The 26153-nt window shown below is 41.3% G+C and overlaps 2 protein-coding genes, 1 long non-coding RNA gene and 1 pseudogene across 17 annotated transcripts in view; 1 reads left to right on the forward strand and 3 right to left on the reverse strand.

The window, feature by feature from the left end:
* LOC124267646 overlaps positions 1 to 3832 on the reverse strand; it is a 70383-nt gene extending 66551 nt beyond the window's left edge. The window contains exon 1 of the mRNA XM_046702620.1: positions 3810 to 3832. The gene's annotated coding sequence lies outside the window, so the exon portion shown is untranslated. The remainder of the gene's footprint in view (positions 1 to 3809) is intronic.
* Positions 1 to 4763, reverse strand: part of LOC124267650 — a 148995-nt gene extending 144232 nt beyond the window's left edge. For all 3 annotated transcript variants that reach the window (XR_006896091.1, XR_006896090.1, XR_006896092.1), the window contains exon 1: positions 4529 to 4763. This is a non-coding gene — a long non-coding RNA (uncharacterized LOC124267650). The remainder of the gene's footprint in view (positions 1 to 4528) is intronic.
* The window catches only part of LOC124267644 (caspase-8-like), a 148230-nt gene extending 134650 nt beyond the window's left edge, over positions 1 to 13580 (forward strand). For 12 of the 13 annotated variants that reach the window (XM_046702612.1, XM_046702618.1, XM_046702608.1 and 9 more), the window contains 5 exons: positions 6585 to 6644; positions 7235 to 7312; positions 8474 to 8773; positions 11950 to 12145; positions 12588 to 13580. In XM_046702612.1, coding sequence (XP_046558568.1) covers positions 6585 to 6644; positions 7235 to 7312; positions 8474 to 8773; positions 11950 to 12145; positions 12588 to 12726 — 773 coding nt within the window. In that variant the 3' untranslated portion in view covers positions 12727 to 13580. Of the gene's footprint in view, positions 1 to 3179; positions 3288 to 6584; positions 6645 to 7234; positions 7313 to 8473; positions 8774 to 11949; positions 12146 to 12587 lie in introns of those variants that run through there. The other variant, XM_046702619.1, reaches the window with a different exon arrangement.
* A 426-nt stretch (positions 13581 to 14006) lies between these two features.
* LOC124267653 lies at positions 14007 to 24290 on the reverse strand (annotated as a pseudogene).
* Positions 24291 to 26153: the final 1863 nt, after the last annotated feature.

The following is a 26153-nucleotide window of genomic DNA, read 5'->3' on the forward strand; positions in this document are numbered from 1 at the left end:
AAATGCCAAAGGTTGAAGTTTCGTGTTCAAAGCTTTCTTATAACGTAGGAGCAGGACAAAACTAAGGATCAGTGCGTGATTAGAACGACTGGGATATCCGGTTCATAGTCCAGTGTAGACTGGGAAATATCAAAGTGATGATCTAATCAAATTTTACATTAATTTGTTTCAGATAGGAACATGAGTGACGAAGACCATATAACTGGTGCTGGCAGGGGCATAAACCAAGGTTTATATATCAGTATCATCACCTCCACGTTATTTATCATGTCATATATTGATAAGATCAATTAATCCTACAGCCAACAGTGCACATACTCGTTTATCTAATGTATTCAGATAACAGATTTCTGGTGCTTTAGCTTTGTTTACAGTGTGAAGAATAAAGTAAAAGAGCCAAGCACCTGCAATCAACCTAATTGTTTTGCTGATAAGTGTTATTTCCTCGTGTGTATATATTTTTATTTATTTGTATTCATTCTATTCCACTATTTTTGCTTTTTGTATTAAAGTTTTAATTCATGTCATAAAGGAAGCCGAGGGATCGTGAACACAGGTCAGACAGGCAACATAGCAACTGGTGACAACCATGCAGGCGGGATGCAAGCCACGGTCGCCGGGCAACAGGAAGCACCTGCTAGGACGGGTAAGAAGTGTTGGAATCTTGAACTACAATATATATGTAATTGTATTTGTGTCGATCACGTGTTCGAATGCCAATCTCGCTGCGAATGCTTGTTTTGAATTATGTTGAGGGCAACAGAAAAATCATAAACATTCACGTTGTTAATGTTTGACAATGACTAGGATAATGTAGCGCTTATGTGGTGAATAAATTGAATAAAAGTTATGATCGTCAACCTGGTAATAGATTTTATAACATGCCCATCAGCATGTGTGTGTGGGTGTGTGTGTTGGGGGTGGGGGTGGGGAGAGTGTCCTCATTTTCAATGATTGTCAATGCCATCATGGTGAATGTTCGTGATCACGATATAGAGGATACATTGATATTGGGATGCCGTTACATTGTATCTTGTCCAACCAACGCGTTTGACTGTTAATGCTGTCTGTATGCAATTTCTGGGGAAAGTCCGTAAATAGATCCATGTAATACCGCTCCTGGCCTTCACTGAAGGGTTCAGCCCGGGCGAGGATTACGTGACACTGCAGCTTGTCGTACCCCATCCCTCCAGGTAAGTGAGCTGTGAAACGTTTACGCAGTTACTAGTCCACGTTTTGCGGCGGTTACAGGTTTATCCTGACTCTGAAGTGTTTAAATCAAATTACGCAATCGTATACGAAAGTTCCAAATGCCAAAGGTTGAAGTTTCGTGTTCAAAGCTTTCTTATAACGTAGGAGCAGGACAAAACTAAGGATCAGTGCGTGATTAGAACGACTGGGATATCCGGTTCATAGTCCAGTGTAGACTGGGAAATATCAAAGTGATGATCTAATCAAATTTTACATTAATTTGTTTCAGATAGGAACATGAGTGACGAAGACCATATAACTGGTGCTGGCAGGGGCATAAACCAAGGTTTATATATCAGTATCATCACCTCCACGTTATTTATCATGTCATATATTGATAAGATCAATTAATCCTACAGCCAACAGTGCACATACTCGTTTATCTAATGTATTCAGATAACAGATTTCTGGTGCTTTAGCTTTGTTTACAGTGTGAAGAATAAAGTAAAAGAGCCAAGCACCTGCAATCAACCTAATTGTTTTGCTGATAAGTGTTATTTCCTCGTGTGTATATATTTTTATTTATTTGTATTCATTCTATTCCACTATTTTTGCTTTTTGTATTAAAGTTTTAATTCATGTCATAAAAGGAAGCCGAGGGATCGTGAACACAGGTCAGACAGGCAACATAGCAACTGGTGACAACCATGCAGGCGGGATGCAAGCCACGGTCGCCGGGCAACAGGAAGCACCTGCTAGGACGGGTAAGAAGTGTTGGAATCTTGAACTACAATATATATGTAATTGTATTTGTGTCGATCACGTGTTCGAATGCCAATCTCGCTGCGAATGCTTGTTTTGAATTATGTTGAGGGCAACAGAAAATCATAAACATTCACGTTGTTAATGTTTGACAATGACTAGGATAATGTAGCTTATGTGGTGAATAAATTGAATAAAAGTTATGATCGTCAACCTGGTAATAGATTTTATAACATGCCCATCAGCATGTGTGTGTGTGTGTGTGTGTGTGTGTGTGTGTGTGTGTGTGTGTGTTGGGGGTGGGGGGTGGGGAGAGTGTCCGCATTTTCAATGATTCTCAATGCCATCATGGTGAATGTTAAGTGATCGCGATATAGAGGATACATTGATATTGGGATGCCGTTACATTGTATCTTGTCCAACCAACGCGTTTGACTGTTAATGCTGTCTGTATGCAATTTCTGGGGAAAGTCCGTAAATAGATCCATGTAATACCGCTCCTGGCCTTCACTGAAGGGTTCAGCCCGGGCGAGGATTACGTAACACTGCAGCTTGTCGTACCCCATCCCTCCAGGTAAGTGAGCTGTGAAACGTTTACGCAGTTACTAGTCCACGTTTTGCGGCGGTTACAGGTTTATCCTGACTCTGAAGTGTTTAAATCAAATTACGCAATCGTATACGAAAGTTCCAAATGCCAAAGGTTGAAGTTTCGTGTTCAAAGCTTTCTTATAACGTAGGAGCAGGACAAAACTAAGGATCAGTGCGTGATTAGAACGACTGGGATATCCGGTTCATAGTCCAGTGTAGACTGGGAAATATCAAAGTGATGATCTAATCAAATTTTACATTAATTTGTTTCAGATAGAAACATGAGTGACGAAGACCATATAACTGGTGCTGGCAGGGGCATAAACCAAGGTTTATATATCAGTATCATCACCTCCACGTTATTTATCATGTCATATATTGATAAGATCAATTAATCCTACAGCCAACAGTGCACATACTCGTTTATCTAATGTATTCAGATAACAGATTTCTGGTGCTTTAGCTTTGTTTACAGTGTGAAGAATAAAGTAAAAGAGCCAAGCACCTGCAATCAACTTAATTGTTTTGCTGATAAGTGTTATTTCCTCGTGTGTATATATTTTTATTTATTTGTATTCATTCTATTCCACTATTTTTGCTTTTGTATTAAAGTTTTAATTCATGTCATAAAGGAAGCCGAGGGATCGTGAACACAGGTCAGACAGGCAACATAGCAACTGGTGACAACCATGCAGGCGGGATGCAAGCCACGGTCGCCGGGCAACAGGAAGCACCTGCTAGGACGGGTAAGAAGTGTTGGAATCTTGAACTACAATATATATGTAATTGTATTTGTGTCGATCACGTGTTCGAATGCCAATCTCGCTGCGAATGCTTGTTTTGAATTATGTTGAGGGCAACAGAAAAATCATAAACATTCACGTTGTTAATGTTTGACAATGACTAGGATAATGTAGCGCTTATGTGGTGAATAAATTGAATAAAAGTTATGATCGTCAACCTGGTAATAGATTTTATAACATGCCCATCAGCATGTGTGTGTGTGTGTGTGTGTGTGTGTGTGTGTGTGAGAGAGAGAGAGAGAGAGGGTGTTGGGGGTGGGGGGTGGGGAGAGTGTCCGCATTTTCAATGATTCTCAATGCCATCATGGTGAATGTTCGTGATCACGATATAGAGGATACATTGATATTGGGATGCCGTTACATTGTATCTTGTCCAAACAACCCATTCGACTGTTAATGCTGTCTGTATGCAATTATACATGTGTATGTGTGCATAAGGTTACAGTAAATATAAGTTGTACTTACCTAATAAATGTTTCCAAGAAAGTTCACATTAAAGGAAAAACACATTGCAGCACAAAACGTAAGGAAGGGAAGTGCCGTCATATTATCCTGGTATCACTGAATGCATTATGATCCGTATACTTCAGTAACTCCAGACACTAAAAGTCTTCCCGAATAGTGTGTGAAGAAATCCATGTAAACAGAGCGTTTATTGGTAGAATACGTCATTGTGAAGTGTTGAATATTTGACCTAATCTTCCTCATAGAAGAAGACTAATTCTGAAAGAAAAGAAAATTCTAAAAGTTTGTTTTCATTAGCACTAATGAATCGACTAAGTCCTTTTGTCATTTATTCTTATGACTGTGGATTGGTTAACGAATGACGTGTGTAACAGCAAACAAGGCGTAGGGCGCCTTCACCCATTGACTGTACTACACAGGCTGATAGTCACTACTGATAACAAGGTTTGTCTGACCTAGTGTCTTGTAATCAATGTCACTTAGCTGTACAACTAACTCGCAACATGCATCATACAAATGCACACGAATGATTAGCCAAATGGGTGAAACGCGGGAAAGCACATGCTCGACTTATTTGAACCTTTGAACTCAAACACTGATTCCTCTATCGGGTTATACGCCATGTCTACCCAAATGTATACATAACTGTGCGTGCACGTGTACATGCACATGCAGTTATATCACCAAAATACAAAAGAAAACAAAACATAGTTACATACACACGTCAGCAGCATTCCCTTTCTCGTATTTCGTAGGTATTCAAACAATTCGAACCTGCCTTGTGACGTCCCATAGCTTCTCCCCGTGTAACAGTATCACCGACTCCACAGATATAGGTCATGTGCAATGGGAAGCGGACTCTTGAACAAGCATATCTGCTCAATGTGCATTCATTTGTAACACCGTTGGTCATGGTGACCTGTAGCGACAGCTGTTATACACTATAAAGAACTTATTGCAATTGACGTGTCACCCAAACCCTTCATGGCAATACGAGGCCCTTTACAACAAAAAGAAGCTTTCTCTGAGAAAGTATCAAATGTAAAACATTTCTTGCAAGTCGCTTGCTTAGGTTTACCCTTATTGACCTTCTTGCAAATGTCAGAATTTAAAATTGTTTGAGACAGTGTAATTCAGCATTAATACAGGTGAATGTACACACATGGATTTATAACTCCATTCATTGTGCTGACATATATCTCGTGTTATTTTGCGAGCTGTAGTTTTCTGTAGGTGCATGTAATTATATGTTCAGTTTACCGTGACAGATATAAAAAGCTGAGCGACTAAGCACGACATTAATATGTCAAATATTCAACACTTCACAATGACGTATTCTACCAATAAACGCTCTGTTTACATGGATTACTTCACACACTATTCGGGAAGACTTTTAGTTTCTGGAGTTACTGAAGTATACGGATCATAATGCATTCAGTGATACCAGGATAATATGACGGCACTTCCCTTCCTTACGTTTTGTGCTGCAATGAGTTTTTCCTTTAATGTGAACTTTCTTGGAAACATTTATTACGTAAGTACAACTTATATTTATTGTAACCTTATGCACAGATATACATGTATCATTGCATACAGACAGCATTAACAGTCAAACGCGTTGTTTGGACAAGATACAATGTAACGGTATCCATATATCAATGTATCCTCTATACCGTGATCACGAACATTCAATATTTGATGACCATGATGGCATTGAGAATCATTGAAAATGAGGACACTCTCCCCACCCCCACCCCCAACACACACACCCACACACACATGCTGATGGGCATGTTATAAAATCTATTACCAGGTTGACGATCATAACTTTTATTCAATTTATTCACCACATAAGCGCTACATTATCCTAGTCATTGTCAAACATTAACAACGTGAATGTTTATGATTTTTCTGTTGCCCTCAACATAATTCAAAACAAGCATTCGCAGCGAGATTGGCATTCGAACACGTGATCGTTCGTCCTCAACAGCACTTACAGCTATGAGGTTTTTCGGAGTCACATCTAAAACAGTTGACTAAAGTAAGTTGCTACATTTACACTAGTGAGTCTAAACGTTTGAGGAGTAGTATATTACCTGAGAGCAAAGAAACTAAACTAAATTCCGATCGTTAACTAAATACCGATCGATTATCGATAAATATCGGAGACGTAACTTTGAGAAATAAATTCCCCAAAAGTCTAAAAGAAATAAATGTTAAACTCCAGTAGTGAGCGGTGATAAACTCCGCGTCCTGAGCATAATTTAGAAGCAGCCCATGAATAAAAACGTAACTTTGTGTATAGTGTTTAAGAAATACAGTTCGATCTACTACCATGTATGGGTAAATATAAACTTTCTATCAGAAAGGTTTATGTATGATAATATTGACGACACTATTTTCATAAAGATAATGATTCATATTTTTTACTATCTCGGATATTTCCGAGTATTGATCTTTTTGCGAGCCCAAGTTGTTTTTGTTACCATCATACGTGCAGTCATGAGGTTACCGAGTAAAACTTCGGGTTTTCCTCCCTCAGTAAACAGACACGCGGTAATACAACTGATATACTATTACAAATTCAACCTATATTGTTATTTGTCACTTAAAAATTATGTCGGAAGTAACGTATTTCACGCTTCCTTTCTTGTGTTCTTTGTGTAGCGGTCCGTTCTGTACAATCTTGGAACAGCATGATCCGTGACAAGCGCATATGCGAATTGTGAATATCAGTGTCATTATTTTGTATATTATTATCCGCATTCCCTTCAGATGCTGACGGCAGTGGTCAAGGTCAAGAGGCTCCCTATAAAATGGACTCTGTTCCGAGAGGTCAGTATGCACATATTTACGTCCAATCAGAATTGTAGGACCCGTCAAGATCGGGGTTAAAATTGATCTTCAATAACCCATGCTTGTCGTAAGAGGCAACTAACGGGATCGGTGGTTAAGTCAATCCATCGTATCCCACTTGCCGAGATCAATGATCATGATGTCGACCATTGGATTGTCTAGTCCATACTCGATTATTTACAGACGGCGTCACATAGGTTGAATATTGCTGATTGAGGCGTAAAACTAAACTCAATCACTCACTCAGATTTGTAGGATTGATGTGTGAGTGAGTGAGTATGGTTTTAAGCAGGTTTTAGAAATAGTGCAGTACTCCACAGCGGAGTGATTAACTATGAATAATTGTCCTATTATCTATTTGATGAATGGTTCATATTGAAAAGGATTATCTACGGTTTGCTACCTATATAGTACATGTGAAGGAAGTTTAAATGTTAAAATTCAAGTTACATATTGAAAAATATAAAATCTCATGTTATCAAACGTAGTAAAAACGAAGAATGTCTATTTCTCAATGTTCAATGTGACAATGTCCTACATCAACGCTGCTTCTACAATCATATTTGCAGGGTTGTGTTATATATTCAGCAACAAGACGTTTGAAAATAAACCCGATAAAAAGAGAATAGGAGTCGAGAAGGACAGAGGTAAGCAATTTTGCGATTGGTGTAACTTCTTTACTCCCGCTGATCTTAATTTTTTCAGTACCCGATCCAGCAGTAAACTACTATGTACAAGATATACACCGCTTGCATTTCTCAGTATCAATACTGAAACATTATCAAAAACACCAACAGATAATTCCCAATAGGTCTCTTGACTTTGTTAAACATGTGAATTTGTTCAGCAAGCAGTGAATGGGTACCCGGTAGGATGCGGTACTGTGATGTTAGCCTCACAAGGTTGTATTCTGTCCAGGAGATTGAGGAGGATTAAAATCGAGTGACCACTACATAATAATGTCACACATGGATTTGGTGCATTACATTTTTTATCAATTTTTATCACCTGTGCTTTTATAAGAGAGAGACCCGTGAAGAACAGGGTTAGAAGTGGCCTTCAGTAACCCATGCTTGTCGTAAGAGGCGACTAACGGGATCTGGTGGCCAGGCTCGCTGACTTGGTTGACACATGTATACGTATCCCAGTTGCGCAGATCGATGTTCCTGATGTTGATCACTGAATTGTCTGGACGAGACTCGATTATTAACAGACCGGCGCCATATAGCTGGAATATTGCTGAGTGCGGCGTTAAACGAACACAAAAACAAACATAAGAGAGTGAAATGTGTACTTGATCAGTCCCGTCGACGTACTGAACGTTTACACCACTCTAACTTCCTTGTTGTATGTCAAATTGTTTATGAATTGCAAAATTACAAGTATAACAACAATTCCACTTGTGCACCGAAACTGTACCAACCTCCTCAATGTTTTATATCTCCATAACATGACGGTATCTGTATTTGACTCATTATATGCCACCACAGTAAAATGAAAGTTAATATAACCATAATACATAATGTATTTCTATGGCGCCTGGTATCCAACTGGTATCCAGCTGTTCAATGGATGGCGCATTACAACGTCTACCCCGGATATCCCAAGCTGCTTGTTAAGCGCTGGAAGGTTATAGTCACATGACCTATCCCGCCGGGTACCCATTTTCTACTGGGTGAACAGAGGCAATATATAACATATAATTACAGAGATAGTACATTAGATAATTGAGCATTGAAGGTTCATGATACCAGGGGATCGGTGAGAAATAATATTTATTTGAATTCAATCTGATTATTTTACCTTAGATGCGTTGACAAAGGTGTGGGAAAAGCTCCATTTTGTCGTGAAATCGTTTGACGACTCCAATGCTAATGTGATGGAAACTAGGCTGAAGGAACTTGCCGAGATGGACCACAAGGCTTATAACTGTGTGGTAGTGATCTTCCTGACTCACGGGCGAGATGGGGCGGTGCAGGGTTCCGACAACGAGTGGCTGGAAGTCAGTACCATCACATCTTACTTCAAGGCGTCAGTGTGTCCGTCACTGGCCAACAAACCAAAGCTGTTTTTCTTTCAGTCATGCAGAGGCAACGAACGCCAAAAAGGTAAACATAAATGTATACATAAAATGTGATTTAGAGATAAAAGCCGCATCCAAACGTTACATAAAGATGTCACCGAAAGTCACTGCATGCTGATACCTCCATGAAGATCCGGGTTAGAATTAGTTTTCCGCAGCCCATGCTTGCTTATTGTGCACGTTCAACTTTGCGATTGTATCCGTTCTACTTTAGTAGTATATACAATGGGGGTTCTGGATCACTTTCAACAAAAGCCTCTGCAAAGCCTTATTTGTGAAATAAGGCTTTGGTCGGACCCTTAGCTCTTTCTACCATTACCCCTACTATAAAAAAGTTTGGGACGATAGCGGGATACGAACGCCCAATGTTATGCCTCTCAACCGCACCGCTTAACTACTGGGGGCATGGGTGAAGTAACGGATATTGTATTATCGTGCCGCTATGCCATGTTGGTAGGAGGTAACACTGTGCCGTACAGTACGATCAATAATTCCGCTCTTACAAACCTCCTACCTGGTCCATCCCTCAAGTAGTACAAGTTAGGCTCATCTGCTTTGATGTCCACTTTATCTATGTTGTAAGTTTTGACTGACCATATAGGATCGGTGGCTCGTTTACGGCTATCACCCTCGTGTTCCCCCGGCTGGTATAGATACCTCACTAGGGCCCTATCTGGTATCTGTTTCTCCTTTCCACGCAATGGAGCAGCCGACTCTGCCACTATTGATTTTATTTTGATAGCGTCTACTGGTTTCTTGCCGGTGAGACGGGTGGCTTCATGGTTGATTGCCGACACCACCTTAGGTAACCTCGTGACCCATTCAGTCGATCGTTTTCCCGGATTGGCCATCTCCCTAGCATACTGATGTCCGAATAAGAGCTCAGCCAAAGCCCTATTAAATCTCTCAACTATGGCTTGGCTGCGATGGGCTCCGGCCGTGCCTCGCCTGACCTTTGTATCGTGTTTGGCTAGCAGTTGTGACACGGCACCCATGAACTCCCGCCCGGGTCAACTTGCAGCTCTGTTGGCCCGCGTCAGCGGACTGGCGCGTTTGTATATGCGTTGAATCCTCTGGCTACCTGGGCGGAGTCTTTTCGTGGTCAAGGGTTCGGCTTCCTTGTAGCGACTGGCTCACGTCCCTCTGGTTAAGGCATACTTGTACCCTCTTGTCGTGGGGTAGGAACAGTAAGTCTGCCTGGTGAACGCTATTAGGTATGTTAATACCGAACCTCCTTCTAGGCGCGTGGCGTGGTGCCGGCAAATAGATCTGCCACAGGGCTTGTTTTCAAAGCCACGCTTTGGCCTCCTCCGGGTACTCGGCGCCATTTTAGCTAGCTTATCTACAGCTAGCTCCTTTCCAGTACCCACAGCGGGCTGTAGTAAATAGCCTCAAACTTTCTTTGGGTCCGTGACATGTCGTCCCGATATTTATATCTATGTTCTTGGTTCAATTTTTTTCTCATGCCCGCACTTGGCGTGCGTGTTTATCCCATCAATAGCTATCCAGCGTTTAGTGTCCATAGGCGACAGGGGCGTCTTGTTTATAGTCAGTCCGTATATCTTATGCCCATCACTTCTAAGTGTGTTCATTTTATGCCTAAAGGTACGGGTCTTGAACAGGGCTTCCTTGAATCTGGCGTGTTTGATGTGTTGTTTAACCACGTACTTCTTAACACCCTTAGCCTTCCGGATTTCACCATTGTCGGCCTTCAGTATGGAATACATCTTTGGCCTCAACCCTATGTACTCGGCTATGGGCGTGCCAGCACACTCGTCCTTCATCTTACCTAGGACCTTTTTATTTACCGTGCTGTGTATGGTATGGTCCTTGGGGTAGTCGCTGGTGTCATACAAATCGAGGTGTTTTTTCATGTCAAAGTACACGTCCTCGGTTCGAATCTCCATCAGCAGGGAATCCGTGTCAGTGTACAGAACTTCACACCTGTCCTCGTACTGTTTCTTAAGCTCGTTGTAGTAAAAGTCGTACATCAGGTGTTTGGATAAATCGAGGATGCTCATCCCCACGTAAACAGGCCGGTTGAATTTTATGTGGCTTTTCTTCATGTGTAGGGCAACTAGGTTATCGGTGAATATCTTGCTACGGTTGAATGCCGGACTGGCTATCAGTCTCCTGAGCTTGTCTTCCTCATTTGACCAAACCAGCTTCACGGTCACGTGTTTCCTCAGGTTCTCCATAGTCTTACCAAACACCGAGTTGTTCATGAGCTTGTAGAGGTTTTTCTCAAAGTCACTGGTAGCAAGCTTTCGGAGGTCTGTGTTCATTCTGATGTAAGGCTCCATCCAGGGGCTCTGGTTGAACACGAGCACCCTGTGTATTTTGGTCAGCCTCATACCCAACGACAGGTACAGCTGTAGGTTGCGATAGTGAACGATGTACTTGGTCTCATTCATTAAGTTTGGCACGAGTTTTTCAACGTCTGCCACCCGCCCACCTAATAAGTTATGTTGGTACTCAGACATCCAGTCCGGGTTAACCCTCATACGTTCGGGGGCCAGGGGGTAGCTGTTGTGTGATGTGTGTAATGCCTTGGGGTATTCCAAGTCAACCTCGAGGATATAACCTTTGTTCGAATCTGGTGCGATGCTCATAACATCAAAATCGGACGATACCCGGCCGATCTCATGCGGCACCCATTCCAATCCCCCTGTGGGTAGATACTGGCTCATAGCCCAGCCGTACAGGTGTCCGTTCTAGTTTGCTATTGTATCCGTTCTCCTTTCCTATTGTATTCTACCTTGCTATTGTATCTGTTCTCCTTTGCTATTGTATTCTACCTTGCTATTGTATCCGTTCTCCTTTGCTATTGTAGCTGTTCTCCTTTGCTATTGTATCCGTTCTCCTTTGCTTTTGTATTCTACCTTGCTATTGTAGCCATTCTCATTTGCTATTGTATTCTACCTTGCTATTGTAGCTGTTCTACTTTGCTATTGTATTCTACATTGCTATTGTAGCTGTTTTCCTTTGCTATTGTAGCTGTTCTCCTTTGCTATTGTATCCGTTCTCTCTTGCTATTGTAGCCGTTCTTCTTTGCTATTGCATTCTACCTTGCCATTGTAGCTGTTCTACTTTACTATTGTATTCTTCCTAGCTATTGTATCCGTTCTCCTTTGATATTGTATTCTACCTTGCTATTGTATCCATTCTCCTTTGCTATTGTATTCTACTTTGCTATTGTAGCTGTTCCGGTTCAAGGTGATGGTGGCGGCAATGATGTAGTTGGTTCAGAAGCAATACTTGTCAAGATGGTTGCTCCAAATGCAGATTTCTTCTTTGGATTTGCCACAGTGGCAGGGATGCAGGCTCTCAGAAACGCTGAGACTGGTAGCTGGTTCATTCAGTCGCTTGTCCAAGCTCTGGAAGCATCTACAAAGAGGTAATACCAAAGTCTGGTTAAGCCAAACCTACTTAGGTGATGGAGTAGCCCAGTGGTTAACGCGTTCGCTTGTCACCCCTAAGACCCGATGCTTGCTGGTATCCATCGACATGATGCTGCTGGAATTTGTCTACAAACGACGTAAAAACCTAGTCACCAACCCAATGCACTCGTTGTTTGAGGTTACATAATTTCCTGTAAGTCCATACTCTCTATGTTAGTTTAACGGCAGTGGTGTAACCTACTGGTTAAAGCGTTCGCTCGTTACACCGAAGGCCCGGGTTCGTTTTCCCACAATGGTACAAGGTTTGAAGCCCATTATCCCGCCGTGGTATTGTTGGAAAATTGTTAAAGTGGAGTAAAACTAAACTCGTTCATTCACCATGTTAGCTAAGAACTTTGTGACTGTGGTATACAAATATTTTGTTCGTGTTTTTTTCAGAGATGACCTGGACAGCATCATGACAACCGTGCGTCGTAAAGTGGACGATCATCAATGTGAAACATCGGATGGGAAGTTTCTCAGACAAACGGCTGAAGTGCGGTCGACGCTGCGGAAGAAACTATATTTTACTTACTGAGCAAGGCAACGTTTGTTTCAAATCACATAAAGACGCCCATTTGATGTTAAACATTAACACTTTCATGATAATCTGTCTCGAAATGTACAGTGGAGAATTTGCTCAGCGTGTCGGTTCAGTTTCCTATTGATGTAGCAGTACAGACACACCTACACCTATAAATGCTTATTAGGCTTAGAGGGGAATTGAGATGGTCGACTGAGGTAGTGCTGCGTTCCTTGGGAACATAGAAACCATGTTCATGGGTTCGAATCCCGGTTCGAATGGACTGGGTTGGACGAACCCAGTAAACGTCTACGTTGTAGGACTTTCCTCCTACACAAAGCTGACAGGCCGTGATATGCCTGGAATACCGTACAACACGGCGTTAAACCCGACTCACTCACTCACCAATCTATTCACCCAACAACCCGCTCACTCACTTACTCCCTGGGGATACAATTGGAATACCGTTGAAAATGACGTTAAACCCAACTCACTCACTCACTCATTAACTCACTCACTCACTCACCCACGCACTCACTCACTCACTCAACGACGTTAAACCCAACTCACTCACCCAACCCACCCACTCACTCACTCACTAACCCACTCACTCACTCACTCCCTGGGAATACAATTGGAATGCCGTTCAAAACGACGCTAAACCTCATTCACTCACTCACCCACTCACTCATACATACTTTGGGATACAACTGGAATACCGTTCAATACGGCGTTAAACCCGCTACCGATGTTTTGTAGTTGATTATATACTTTTATATGTATAAGGAGGTCCAGGTTAATATATTGATTTCAAGGTACTCCTTTTTCAGAGAAAATTTAATGTTGAATAAAATCTAATATAACTGAAACAGAAGTAAATTTGTTCTTTGTTGATCAACTTGAGCAGACAAGGTGTGTATCGAGCCTTACTGTGTATTCTCAAGTATCGAAATTAACGTGAAAACTGTAGAGTACTCGCAGAAGAATTGGGTTGATTTGTAGCATCTTTTAATATAAAATCAGTTACAACAAGAACTGCGACGTCCAGACAATGTGACAATTAGTTATAAATAATACAAGTAATTTCAAATTCAGTTTATTTCAGTAACTGCTCTCTTTCTTCTTTTCAAGGATGTAATAGTCAGCTGTCTTTTTTCAATTTATTGACAGAGGTTAAATGGGTGATCTCATGCATATACAGTAATCTTTAAGTAAAATTTAAGCAGTTATTATTGCGACATTTCCACTGTAGATGTGGATATCATCTGTATTGTTACCATTGATGCATTTTGGTATTGTCACACAACGAGCTACAGTATGAGCAGAAGCCAGATCAACCAGTACGCGGGTAACACGACTGACGTAGCGTCGGCCATCATGCACTTATCGATATCAGGGACACAGCGTGCATACTCTATATCTTCGTCACTTCCGTCTGCGCAGTCGTATGAGCAGTCGCATCTCAGAAGGAAATAAATGCATGCACTTCCATCTCTGCATGGAAACCACTGATGGATGCATGTCTGAAGTGTTAAATGACAAGCATGTAATCAGGTGCTACATACAATAACAGAACACGGGAATCCACAAAATTATCATTGAAGCATGAAAGAAAAGTACAGTTGCAACATTATTCACTAACACTTCCTTCAATTTATTCCTTGAGGTGAGGAGCCTTGAACACATACTTAAAGGTCAGCTTGGGGGATCTAACGACTGCCGATCCTTCATACAGTTATATTGTCCAGATGTCAGGTTTACATGCATACCGAGGTAAATTATCAACATATAAAAATACATCGTTGCATGTGTTCTCACCATGTTGGTGTGTGATGGGTCACACACTTGTGTGTTGCATTGTTCCATCTCAAGCTCCACACCGGGACAGTCCCCTCCAGGATCCGGTACAGGGTTGTTACATGGCCGATTCCTCACCCGGACTCCACCCCCACAGGTCAACGAACAGGCACTCATAGGCCCCCATGTGCCCCACCCTCCAGGCACTAAAATACCAACGTGAGAGTCATACTCTATACATGTCAACCAAATGTGTGACAGTTAGGAACTCTTGGGAACTTGTTCCTAGTGAGACAATATATGTTATCTGCCTGTGATTGAGACCACCGATCACAGTTCTTCATGATTTGGTGTCTAGGTTAGACAGCACCAAACCCATGCCTGTATGTTTCACAAAAGAGTGAGTGAGTTTGGTTTAACGCCGCTTTTAGCAATATTCCAGCAACATCACGGCGGGGGACACCAGAAATGGGCTTCACACGTTGTACCCATTTGGGGAATCGAACCCTGGTCTTCGGCGTGACGAGCGAACGCTTTATCCACTACGCTAGCCCATCGCCCCTTCAAGAGAGAAGTAAACAGCAAACGCTTGCAACTATCCGACTCTCCTCTCACGCCAGGCTGACACGCTATCACTCAGACATGACATACTTTTCCCGAACTGTCAGTGGCAATTGATTTCTGGTGCTTTCGATAGTTTTTTACCCTAAAATATTTCCTAATGTCGATCATCAGTGGCAATTGATTTCTTGTGCTTTAGATAGTTTTTTACCCTAAAATATTTCGTAATGTCGATCATCAGTGGCAATTGATTTCTTGTACTTTAGATAGTTTTTTACCCTAAAATATTTCATAATGTCGATCATCAGTGGCAAAGTTTACATCTCTATCGACCATAACCCCCACATAACGGTGACGAAAATACACATAAACGTAACTGTCTATTCTAAGTCTGGTTTGTTGCAGTATTTCCCAAGTATAATAATAATAATAATAATTGTGTGAAACCCATTTCTCGTGTCCCTCGCCGTGATATTGCTGGAATATTGCTAAAAATGGCGTAAAACGCAACTCACTCACTCACTCACTCACCATAGACACTGCTACACTCTCAATCTTTACAGAAGCAAGTGCTGCTCCTGTGATCATGTATCTTGTATTTCTAGATCTTGAGTAATGCATGTACTGGTTTTCAGAGACTGACCATGAGCACAGTCCTTGAACGGTACCCACGGTAAATTTATCAGTTAGATATATGGAGGAAGGGACTGGTTCAATTGTCATGTAACTATACGACATGGCACAAAGTATTCACATCTATAGGAATGACGACAACATACTCACACGGGCACCTGATGCCTGTGTCACAAGACAATACTTGGGTGAAGTCCCCGGAACAGTTAGCTCCACCAAACTGGGGGGTTGGATTGTTACAGTCCCGTGACCTGGTTTGAGTTCCATTTTCACAGGTCACTGAGCATGCGCTCCACAAGGTCCAGGGCTGAAATCCACCATCAACTGAAACGCAAATACGTCCCCTTCAGTTATCACTGCCAAAAGCTTTTATATAACTATGTGGAAAGACACATACACGATCTGGGTTAAGTGTTTTTTTCATTGATTATTTGATAATAACAATAAAGGTAACTATTAGCCATCTTTGAATATTTATCAGCTAAGGAAGCCCCAATATTTAATTATCGAGAGCGAAATAAATTGACACACCAACTTTAAAAGAACACTTTACTGAAACGTAATACAGGGCAGACTTGTTGCATATACACTTGTACCTGTTCGCCTTTGATCTAAAATGATGAGTGGTGCGCACGGAGGGTAAAGATAGTCACTAAGCATAATTATGATATGAATGTAAATGCCTACATTGGGGTTAAAAATCATAAGTGTTGCAATACCGTTTCCCATAAATATATTTTATTCGGTAAGCAGCCAAAACATTCCATGGGAAAAGCAATTAACTTTGCAAATATGCCATTCTCTTTTCACATGCATTTGTCACTGCACGAAAACGCTTCAGGATGAAGGATGATGTAACGTCTTACCCGGGCAGCTGACACCAGTGTTGCATGATTCTGTTTCATTAGCCTGTCCAACACAGTCCGCTCCGCCATTAGCCACCGCAGGGTTATCGCATAACCTTGACCTCTCACGTGACCCTGAAGAACAGGTCACAGAGCATACGCTCCATGGAGTCCAGACACCCCAGTTGCCATCCACTGTAAGCAGTGTTGAGAGAAAACGAAACACAATTAAGTTAGAGCTTGACTTATATGTATTGCGGAATTCGATATATGGAAAATGTGAATTCTCCCACCTGGACAAAGAACGCCTGTATCACACGACTGAGCTTCCTGCGCAACGCCCACACAGTCAGTCCCATTAAACCGTGGAGCAGGTTCAGTACATGACCTTGACCTCGTCAGGTTTCCACTTCCGCAGGTCACCGAACAAGCACCCCAGTTGCCCCACTCTGACCAGTTGCCGTCAACTGCAAAATACCGTCAAGAATGCCAATAACAATGAAAATACCTGTGACGTATAGTCAACATATCCCATGCCTTCCCATCAACTATACAATATCAATAAATATACCGACATATGCATGAGATATAAGAAGCATAATGTTGGCCATATCAGCTAACTGGCATGAATCACTAAAGACTTCGTGCCGTGGTTACACTGTTTATATTTCTGGACTGATTGGTAAATCCAGCACCTCACATGGAAATGTTTATTTTTTCACATAAATCCTTAGCCAAAAAGATACAAGTTTTTGTTTTTACAGGATTTTATCCCTGTTTCACTGAAGTCGTTCCTTGGCTTTCAATGATGTGCTACATTGCTGCTGTGACGTCATCACTCGATTCTGAATGGAATAGTAGTTTGTATGTTTCATTTTCAATTTCTTCGAGTTTCTTGAGGAGACGATGGTTTATTAAGGAGAATGTGATGGTTGCTGAATAAATTCAAAGCTACACTCATGGATTTTCACAATGGCCGCTTCTGATCTGTCACATTGTCCCGATGAAAGTGCACTCCCTTTCTAACCTGAGTCTTTATCAAGACTGTGGTGACAGCCGATAAGGACGACAGAGCATGTCCAACTAAGGGGATAGTCATTGCCTTTCCATGCGCCCCTGTTGTGATTGTTGGCATATGCAAATATTCACTCAAAATATTTACCGTTCATCACTGTCCATACATATCCTAATCCAAGGTATAGTCTGATAACAATGTTGCAGTCATCCGATGTAAGTCATCTTAAACGTTTATCAAATTACATAAAGATGCCACGAATCTTTGGTTTTCACAACTGTAAATATTTGCTGGAACACTCGAGACTAAATATTGAAATAAACTTATTGATCCATTCCGATGTCAGTGACGTAGCATGCGTCCCTGAATCCTCCTGGGTTTCCCTGTCAGACTCAAACACTGCTGTCCACTTTATACATTTCCTTCCCAGACTTTATGAATTATTGCTTTTGCTCTCCAGTCTGCAAGTATGCAACCACTGCATAGTCCTTCAGAAGTTTTTTTCATTTTCATGTGACTTAATGGGTCACAGACCCTTGCTTCTCACAGCAAACCGGCAAGCTTAACTGACTACAATCTTTGGCTATACACCTTAGTCACATCGCGGAATTTCCACAACAGTTTTCCTTTGATGTGACGGTTCCGACGTATCCGTCAACCCTCGTTACGTTTTATTGAAGGTTAAGAAATAAATGAACTGTTTTAATGATGCATTTCGTAACGGATACTGTAATATTATTTATGTATCACAATGAAAATGCTCCTAACAAAAACACTGGCATGTGTGATTACAAGAATGACACATAACCCTTGTTGCTGTACATGGACATTAGTTGCAATTCCAAGTACAGTACAGTTGACTATAAATCCCAGTCACCTCCTAATCAGAGTGTACAGCCCCGATTACCTTACCTTATTACACAAACACAGATTAAAATAGTCACAGAGATAACACCTGATTGTGGAGGCGGGCCGACGGCTGTTTTCTATTTATAACTTACTAGGACAATCGGCGATTGCGGACACACAGACTTCTGTCTCGGACAGGCTCCCTGAACACGGCAAGCCGTCCTGCGCAGGTGCAGGATTGTCACAGTTCCGGTTTCGGGAGGTTGTTCCGTTCCCGCCACAGCTGACTGTGCATGTGGTCCAAGATGTCCAAACGCTGAAGCCTCCGTTAACTACCAATTAAAAAAGATTCAATATGTCATCTGCTAACAGACTCGGTTGTGAGCAGAGATACCTTTCTCTTTGGAAGTTAACACTCATAGACAATTTAAGAAACACATTTGTCATGAAGGAAATAAGAGGATTCACCGTACGACGTTTGCAAAGCGCTGACTGTTTACATGCCCCATTTCTGGTGTGATAGTGCTGGAATGTTACTAAAATGGCGTAAAACCACCCGGCTCAGTGGCGGTTTTCACCTGATGAGCACTGTACAGGTATTTTAACAGCTTATTGTATCCATATCGACCCACCTCGCCTTGGAGCAGCTAAATCTTCATCTATAGCCGCGTCATTGTCATCATCTGGAATCGAAGTGTTCAGTGAGAACGCGTGTCATAGCCGCAAATCATCAGCAAACAATTACAACTCTCAGATATTTTGTCAGTAAATCGATCCCTGATCGTCAACCCTCACTTGTTGAACAGTACGAAACTACATAACTACACCAGGCACTTGAAAATAGATTTAACATTCTTTAATTCCTGGGACAATTCTCTGTATTAGTGTTATAGTCGAGCGCAGGAAGGGATGTTTAACATCAACGTTGTTGTGTATAAATGACATTTTCATAAGGACAGGAACATGTGAATAAGCACGTATTAAAATATATCCAGATTTTTACAAATTCAACCAGTGCACCATATCGAGTAACGCGGTGGTTCTACGTATTCCTTGTAGAAGAAAACAAACCCCGAAAATATCAATCATTACATTTTTGTTGTCAAAATTAGTAGATCAGAGAATCACATTTTGAGCATTTAGCCTCTTGTAAGAGATCAATTTCTGTATTGGGTATCAACCGAGAACTGTTTTATATTGCCAAACAAACACTGATCAAGCTGTGTCAATGCTACAATAGAAACATCCATATTCTGAACTAACAGACCGTAACGAGGTCAATGGATATGGCGCATATCAATTTATCCTAAACCATAACATTTTATATTACCGATTCCATTGGCTTCTTTTCTTCATCAATCCGACCGTCACAGTCATTGTCCACGACATCACCGGAACGGCACTTGTAGGGGAACAGGGCTAAACAGTAGAAGCAATAACGATGCCGTGTAAATGTATCTTTTATATGAACATCCACATTATATCACGAAACTATAGTCATGGTGTTTATTGATTTTCAAACAGTTCAACTTTTGCAGAAGTATGTAACATGGGTCTGAGGCGATTGAACTTGGGCGGTAAAGTGCGATTGCTGGAAAGGGAATTGCGTAACAAGTGTGACCTTGTTTTGAACACCCACATCGTGGCCAGTGCGTCGCAGTTAGTTATGAATTGTTTCCTTACGCCCAGCAGACATGTAATGGGTTCGAACTCACATTCGCATTGATATTTCTAGATTATCAGAAACAACCCTTACAGTCCGTTTGATTTCATTTGAGAAATTATGAAACAAATTATGAAACAAATCATCAGAGCTGGTATGTCGATTTCATGTGACTGTGCAAAATTTCGTTTTGTTGCAATATTCGATTTTTTGTGTTAGTGAGCAATTCATCGGTCTTAAATGAAATCAAACGGACTGTAGTAAATTTCATCGAAGTGGGGATATCTACGAATGTCACTTGTAACACCGTGGGCTCATCTCCCACGTCAATTAAACACGATAACTGATACGAGTGATATTCTGTTAAAACCAACTTCACGCACTCAATCACAGTTTACTGTGATTAAAATTATATTATTCTGAAGTTAGACTAGCTCTGCTGGTGTAAGTACTCGTTCTGTTCAGTGTTTGCCTCTAAACCCGAAAGCTGTATAGGCCTAAGGACCCAGAACCATTAAAAGTTGTGGGTCATGATCCGATGTGTAGGCCCTATATAATCATTTGTAAATAATACGCTTAGTTATTGTGGATGAAAAGCTGTCGGCGATGAGGACCGGCAGAAAAAACAAAAGCTGTGGGTCCGAGTGGTTTTCAGTCGGCTTCTGGCCCTAAGGGCCGACGTTAATTATTTCGAAAGCTTGTGTTGTTACTGTGGTGTAGCCCCAACACTGTGCCTACCTCATTGACCAATGCAAGTCGCATCCCTGACGAGAAGGCGTACGATGAGAAGGGCGCTACCCCTGTACATAAACCCATGAAGACAACAGTAGGGTCCTCGTGGTAGACGTCGTGACTACCAGGACTGACGCTGACAGTTCCGGCTACCAAATCCGCAATATAGCAACGACCTCGACAACGGATGGTACCTTCCTGTCTACACACATATAGCTAAGTTACCCACCAGCAATTTCTGTGAATCAACTCCGAAGTTAAAAACACATCAGCATTGATGAAGTGGATGAAAAACTGGTGTTTGGTTTGTCCGAGGAATCAGCCTTACCCGCACTGGTGTAACAGTTAGCATGTCAGTATAACAATTCTGTAGATGCTTCTCTTTGTTGCTTTCAGCGTATCGCCCCACGGTAATGACAGTAAGAGGTCTCTATTATTCGTATAGCTTTTCAAATGTTAATGAGAGGTTATATACGTGGGTACATGCTACCACTACTGTCTACTCCTGCTGGAACGTCTGTTGCAAGGAGACGTTCTCCACACCTCACCAGTAATTTAACTACATCTTCTCCTAATACTTCGTCTTTTACAACTAAAACTTCCACGATTACTTTACTACCCTTCTTCTTTACTACTACTACTACTACTACTACTACTACTACTACTACTACTACTACTACTACTATAATTACTACTACTACTACTACTACTGATAATAATAATGCTACTACCACAACTACTAATAATGCTACTACTACAACAACAACTACTACAACTACTAATAATATAAATAATAATGCTACTACCACAACTACTAATAATGTTAATATTATTAACTACTACTACTACAACTACTACTATTACTACTACTACTTCCACTGCCACTACTGCTACTAATAATAATGCTACTACCACAACTACTAATAATGCTAATACAACCACAACCACAACAACTACTACTACTACTACTACTACTCACAACTACTACTAATAATACAATAATAATGCTACTACAACAACTTATAATAATGCTAATATTACAACAACTACTACTACTACTACTACTACTAATAATAATAATAATAATGCTACTACCACAAATACTAATAATGCTACTTTTACCACAACAACTTCTACTACTACTAATACTAAAAATAATAATGCTACTACCACAACTACTAATAATGCTACTATTACCACAACAACTACTACTACTGCTACTAATAAAAATAATGCCACTCACCACAACCACTAATAATGCGCTAATATTATTACAACAAATACTACTACTACTACTTCTAATAATAATGCTACTACCACAACTACTCATAATGCTACTACTACAACTACTACTACTACCACTACTAATGTGTATAATAATATCAGTATTTACCTGCTGAGTCCGGCACATTTACCCACGTAATGCCTAGACTATCGATAGCAACATTATCCAATCGGAGACCCGAAGTCGCGTTGACGTTGACAACGATGCTGAGATAGTTGGTGAAGTTGCCGGTTGACGTCCCTATTGTACTGAATACGTAGTTGGGGGCGTATTGTGTTCTAGGGTCAACAGGTACATAGACGGATCGCCACCATTCGGGTCGGATCCGGCATCGGTTTTGCTGAACACTCCCACAAGTACTGGCTTCAAGGCACTGATGGATTTTTACTTTCTCCAGAATTTATTCCCAGCTCGTAGAACCCACCTGGAATAAAGGCACTGGTATTGTACCTTGCATCCATCATCACCATCCATTGGCCCCTCAATACACCATTCACCCAACCACACACCCACCACCCACCCATCCATCCACCCATCCATCCATCCATCCACCCACCCACCCATTCATCCATCCGTCTCAGCTTTCCCACCCTCATCGATCTCTCGTTGCTAGGATACAACAGATGACAATTACCGGCACTTGCGATAGTGATGCTACCGACACCACTGATGGTCACTGTAGTTGAGGCCTCTGCTGCCATGATTCGAACCAGGTCCCCTGTGGTTCTGTCTGGAGTACTGATGAAGACGAACTCCTTGCCCCACGTGTTGATCGGCGTCATCTGCTCCACCACGGTCAGAACTTCCGGCTAGAATCGAACCGGAATTTTTCCTGTTTCCCGAAAACACAGCGATAGGTTTATTAGCCTGTATAAATGTCCCAGTGAAATCCACGTTGGTCTGTTCCTGATAAAGATGTACCGTTTCGAAGCGACCGATACGAAGCTTTAAAGCACATCTCCATCAATGTAGGTGACGCCGCCAAAGACGATGCTGATTGGTTGCGATGGCGACGGCAATATGATGTGGATGTCTGTACCGTCCTCTCGTCCCCACGAACAACATTTCCGGGTTGGTTCGGTACGTCAAGATATAGTAAGATGTACCTTAATGCCTCAGTTGGCACCGCTACAAAGGCATCTGTAGAGTACGTTTCTTGGTTGACACAATAAACCGTTATTTCCTCCGTGGACTCTATCAATATTCCTTTCATTTCCGATGCTGAACCCGCGCCGCGTAGTACGTAGGGCAAGGTCAGTTTTGAAACGGTTCCCCTGGCGACGATGGTCTCGAGGAGAAGAGTTGGAATATAGGCTGGAGCCGTCACTGTGACGTTCGCTGGACTGTTGGAGATTGTGGTGACGAATATTTCCAAATCCAAGGACGTCCCTGTCTCTTCGTTGTCAAGAAATCCGACAATGAATTCCTTGCCTATGTTGTTTCGTGCTTCGAAAAAAAATAAAACATCGTTTATTTTTACTACATTTTAATATAACCATGCTTCCATTTCGCTTATGAAACATATCACAGTGCAAAGTACAAATAGACATGACAAAACGCCTTCAATATTCTCACTAACACAGGTAATGTAATGGAATGTTTTTCCATATATTATATACATACACCATTACACATTAAGTATGTGCGTATAGTGTTTCTGATGCTACAAAAGTAAGTGTGAGTGTGAACGCAATGTATCATAGCTAAGATATGGGTAGACATGAAAAAGACCTAGGATATGAAATGTCATATACTGTAGATGAGATTACCTTATTGATGATTATACCCTCAAATTAACTCAGTCGCATATCGTTGCCTTTGGATAAATGTGATGAAAGTAACAATACGTGCAGGTGACTCGGGTCGCAGAATCGTCTAAGGTGTTGGAATACAATAAGGGGCGTATTCTTATGCGTCTGATTCCAAAAAATCGCTCTAATTATGTTTGAGGTGTGTCCACATCATACGCATACTCTTAGTTTTCACTGATGGTGTGAACGTCAAACATTGTATCACTTTGGGCGAGCATCCATGATGTAAATGAAAGGCAATTAAAGTGGTGTCAAACATAGTTCCGTCAGTCATGCTGAGGTATTGCCTTAAATTTCAAATCCTAGCTCAAGTTTTAAACTATTAGTACGTACCTCCAAAGCACATCGAGGCGACAGACAGAAGAACTATCAGAGACGGGATTTTCATCTTCGCGTCCATGTGTCGTGCATTCTCGTTATGCCCATTACCCAAGAATACCAAACATTCACATGTGAAATGACCTAGCACAACCTAACAAAACACAGCGACAACAAAACCCCAACGTGTGATGTAAGAGGATACTACCAGCTTTACACACAAGTACATCACGGTCCAGCGTCCTTTGAGTATCGTCAATATTTGTTACCCGTAGTAGCTCATTGATCGAGTGGTTTATCCAATATCAAAACACAAACACTAAACAACTGACATGTTCTAGTAGTCAACACAGGTGACCATGTAGACATCTATGACGGGCTTGCTAACTCAGGACAGAGGCCAGTGCCTCAAGCCTGGGTGTCTAAAGGTTAATAACCATTATAGACTAAAAACATGTTACTGAATATTACAGGTAACCCCAATTGAAGGTTCAATGAACAGTTGCTAAAATGTGATAGCTACTGCGCGAAATGTATCGAATCCTGCTTCAGTGATTGGTGTTGACTCCCCTCCACCATGTCGCTGTCAATTGTACACACGGGGTTTGTAGTACAAGTCTTCTATTTGACTTCTGTTCTGTCTGTTTTCTGAACTTAATTATATTAATCATACAAAAAGACGTTAAAATATGGTACTTGTTGGTCCCTGCCTGGCGCTCGGCATTCATGGGTACAACAAGGACTGGTCGGCTCGGAGTCAGTATAATGTGTCTGGAGGGGGTATTCATGCTTCACTGCTGCATGGTATCTCAGTGGGCTAGCACTATAAAACCAGCCTAATGTAGCAAGCAGCCGTACATGGCCACACATACACACGCATGCACGTCGTCATATGAGCGAAATGTTCTCAAGTACGACGTAAAACCCACTCACCTCAACACACCTCTGAACTTAATTGTAAGTGACAGAATGGGTAAACAATTTAGTAACAACTCAAGGCTGTTTGTCTGGGAGTTGTTCTATATTCACATCTCGATACACTGATGCATGGAATTAGTTATCCAGTGATGCTTGGTCTTCGTGGACACAATATTTATCAATCTCTGAGACAGTATATCTAAATTCCTTATTATGTTTTAATTTTAGCAGCTAGACTTCAGTGTATATGGCAAGTCCTAAGATAGTCAGATGTACGTGACCATGCATGTCGTGTCCGATGCAGTTGTGCTGCATGGTGAACTATCAACGTCGAATCTGTTCATGAGTATCCTCGAATCAGTATATATAATGCACTTGAAAATTACAAAGATTGCTTAATTGTTAACGTACTCCCAGATGTGTATTTAGCGCTATGGGAAATCGCAAGATGTTCATACATGCCTACAAATATGTGTCGCCACTAAAAGGACTTTTACCTTGAGCCATGTTTCAGTGACAAAAATATATTAAGTTTATTGATAATGTCTGTCAAAATTGTATTCATATATATTAATTTACGGGTTTTCTTTGTACATGTATATGGACATGTACAGTGTATTCATGTTTTGGGTGCTTCCTATGTTTGTGTTTTGCATTTGTTGCCATTGGTTACACTGACGGTGTGGTGGGCCGTCTCGCTAGTCCAGCCTCGAGGCGGTAATGTTCTAGTAGGACTCCACAGTGTTGACAAACATTTACCCGCATTTCAGTGAACATAACGACCTCTACTGGTAATGGTGTAACTGCTATAGCTCCTATATCCGAGCTGAAAACATTATCTTGTTAGAAAGCCCTTTGAAATGCGGTTCTAGCAATGTATTTTAACAAGGTGAACTTTGTGTGAACCAATAATTTCTTATTGATCCTCGTATGTAAATATTCTCTTTGGCGCTGTGGAATATGTTCCTATATATTATGTGAACAGTGTTATAGCATATAATTATAACAGCTAGAC

The sequence above is a fragment of the Haliotis rubra genome, unplaced genomic scaffold (genome assembly GCF_003918875.1).
Source record: "Haliotis rubra isolate DU_JTF1 unplaced genomic scaffold, ASM391887v1 Scf1328, whole genome shotgun sequence".
In the NCBI taxonomy this organism is placed as follows: Eukaryota; Metazoa; Mollusca; class Gastropoda; order Lepetellida; family Haliotidae; genus Haliotis; species Haliotis rubra.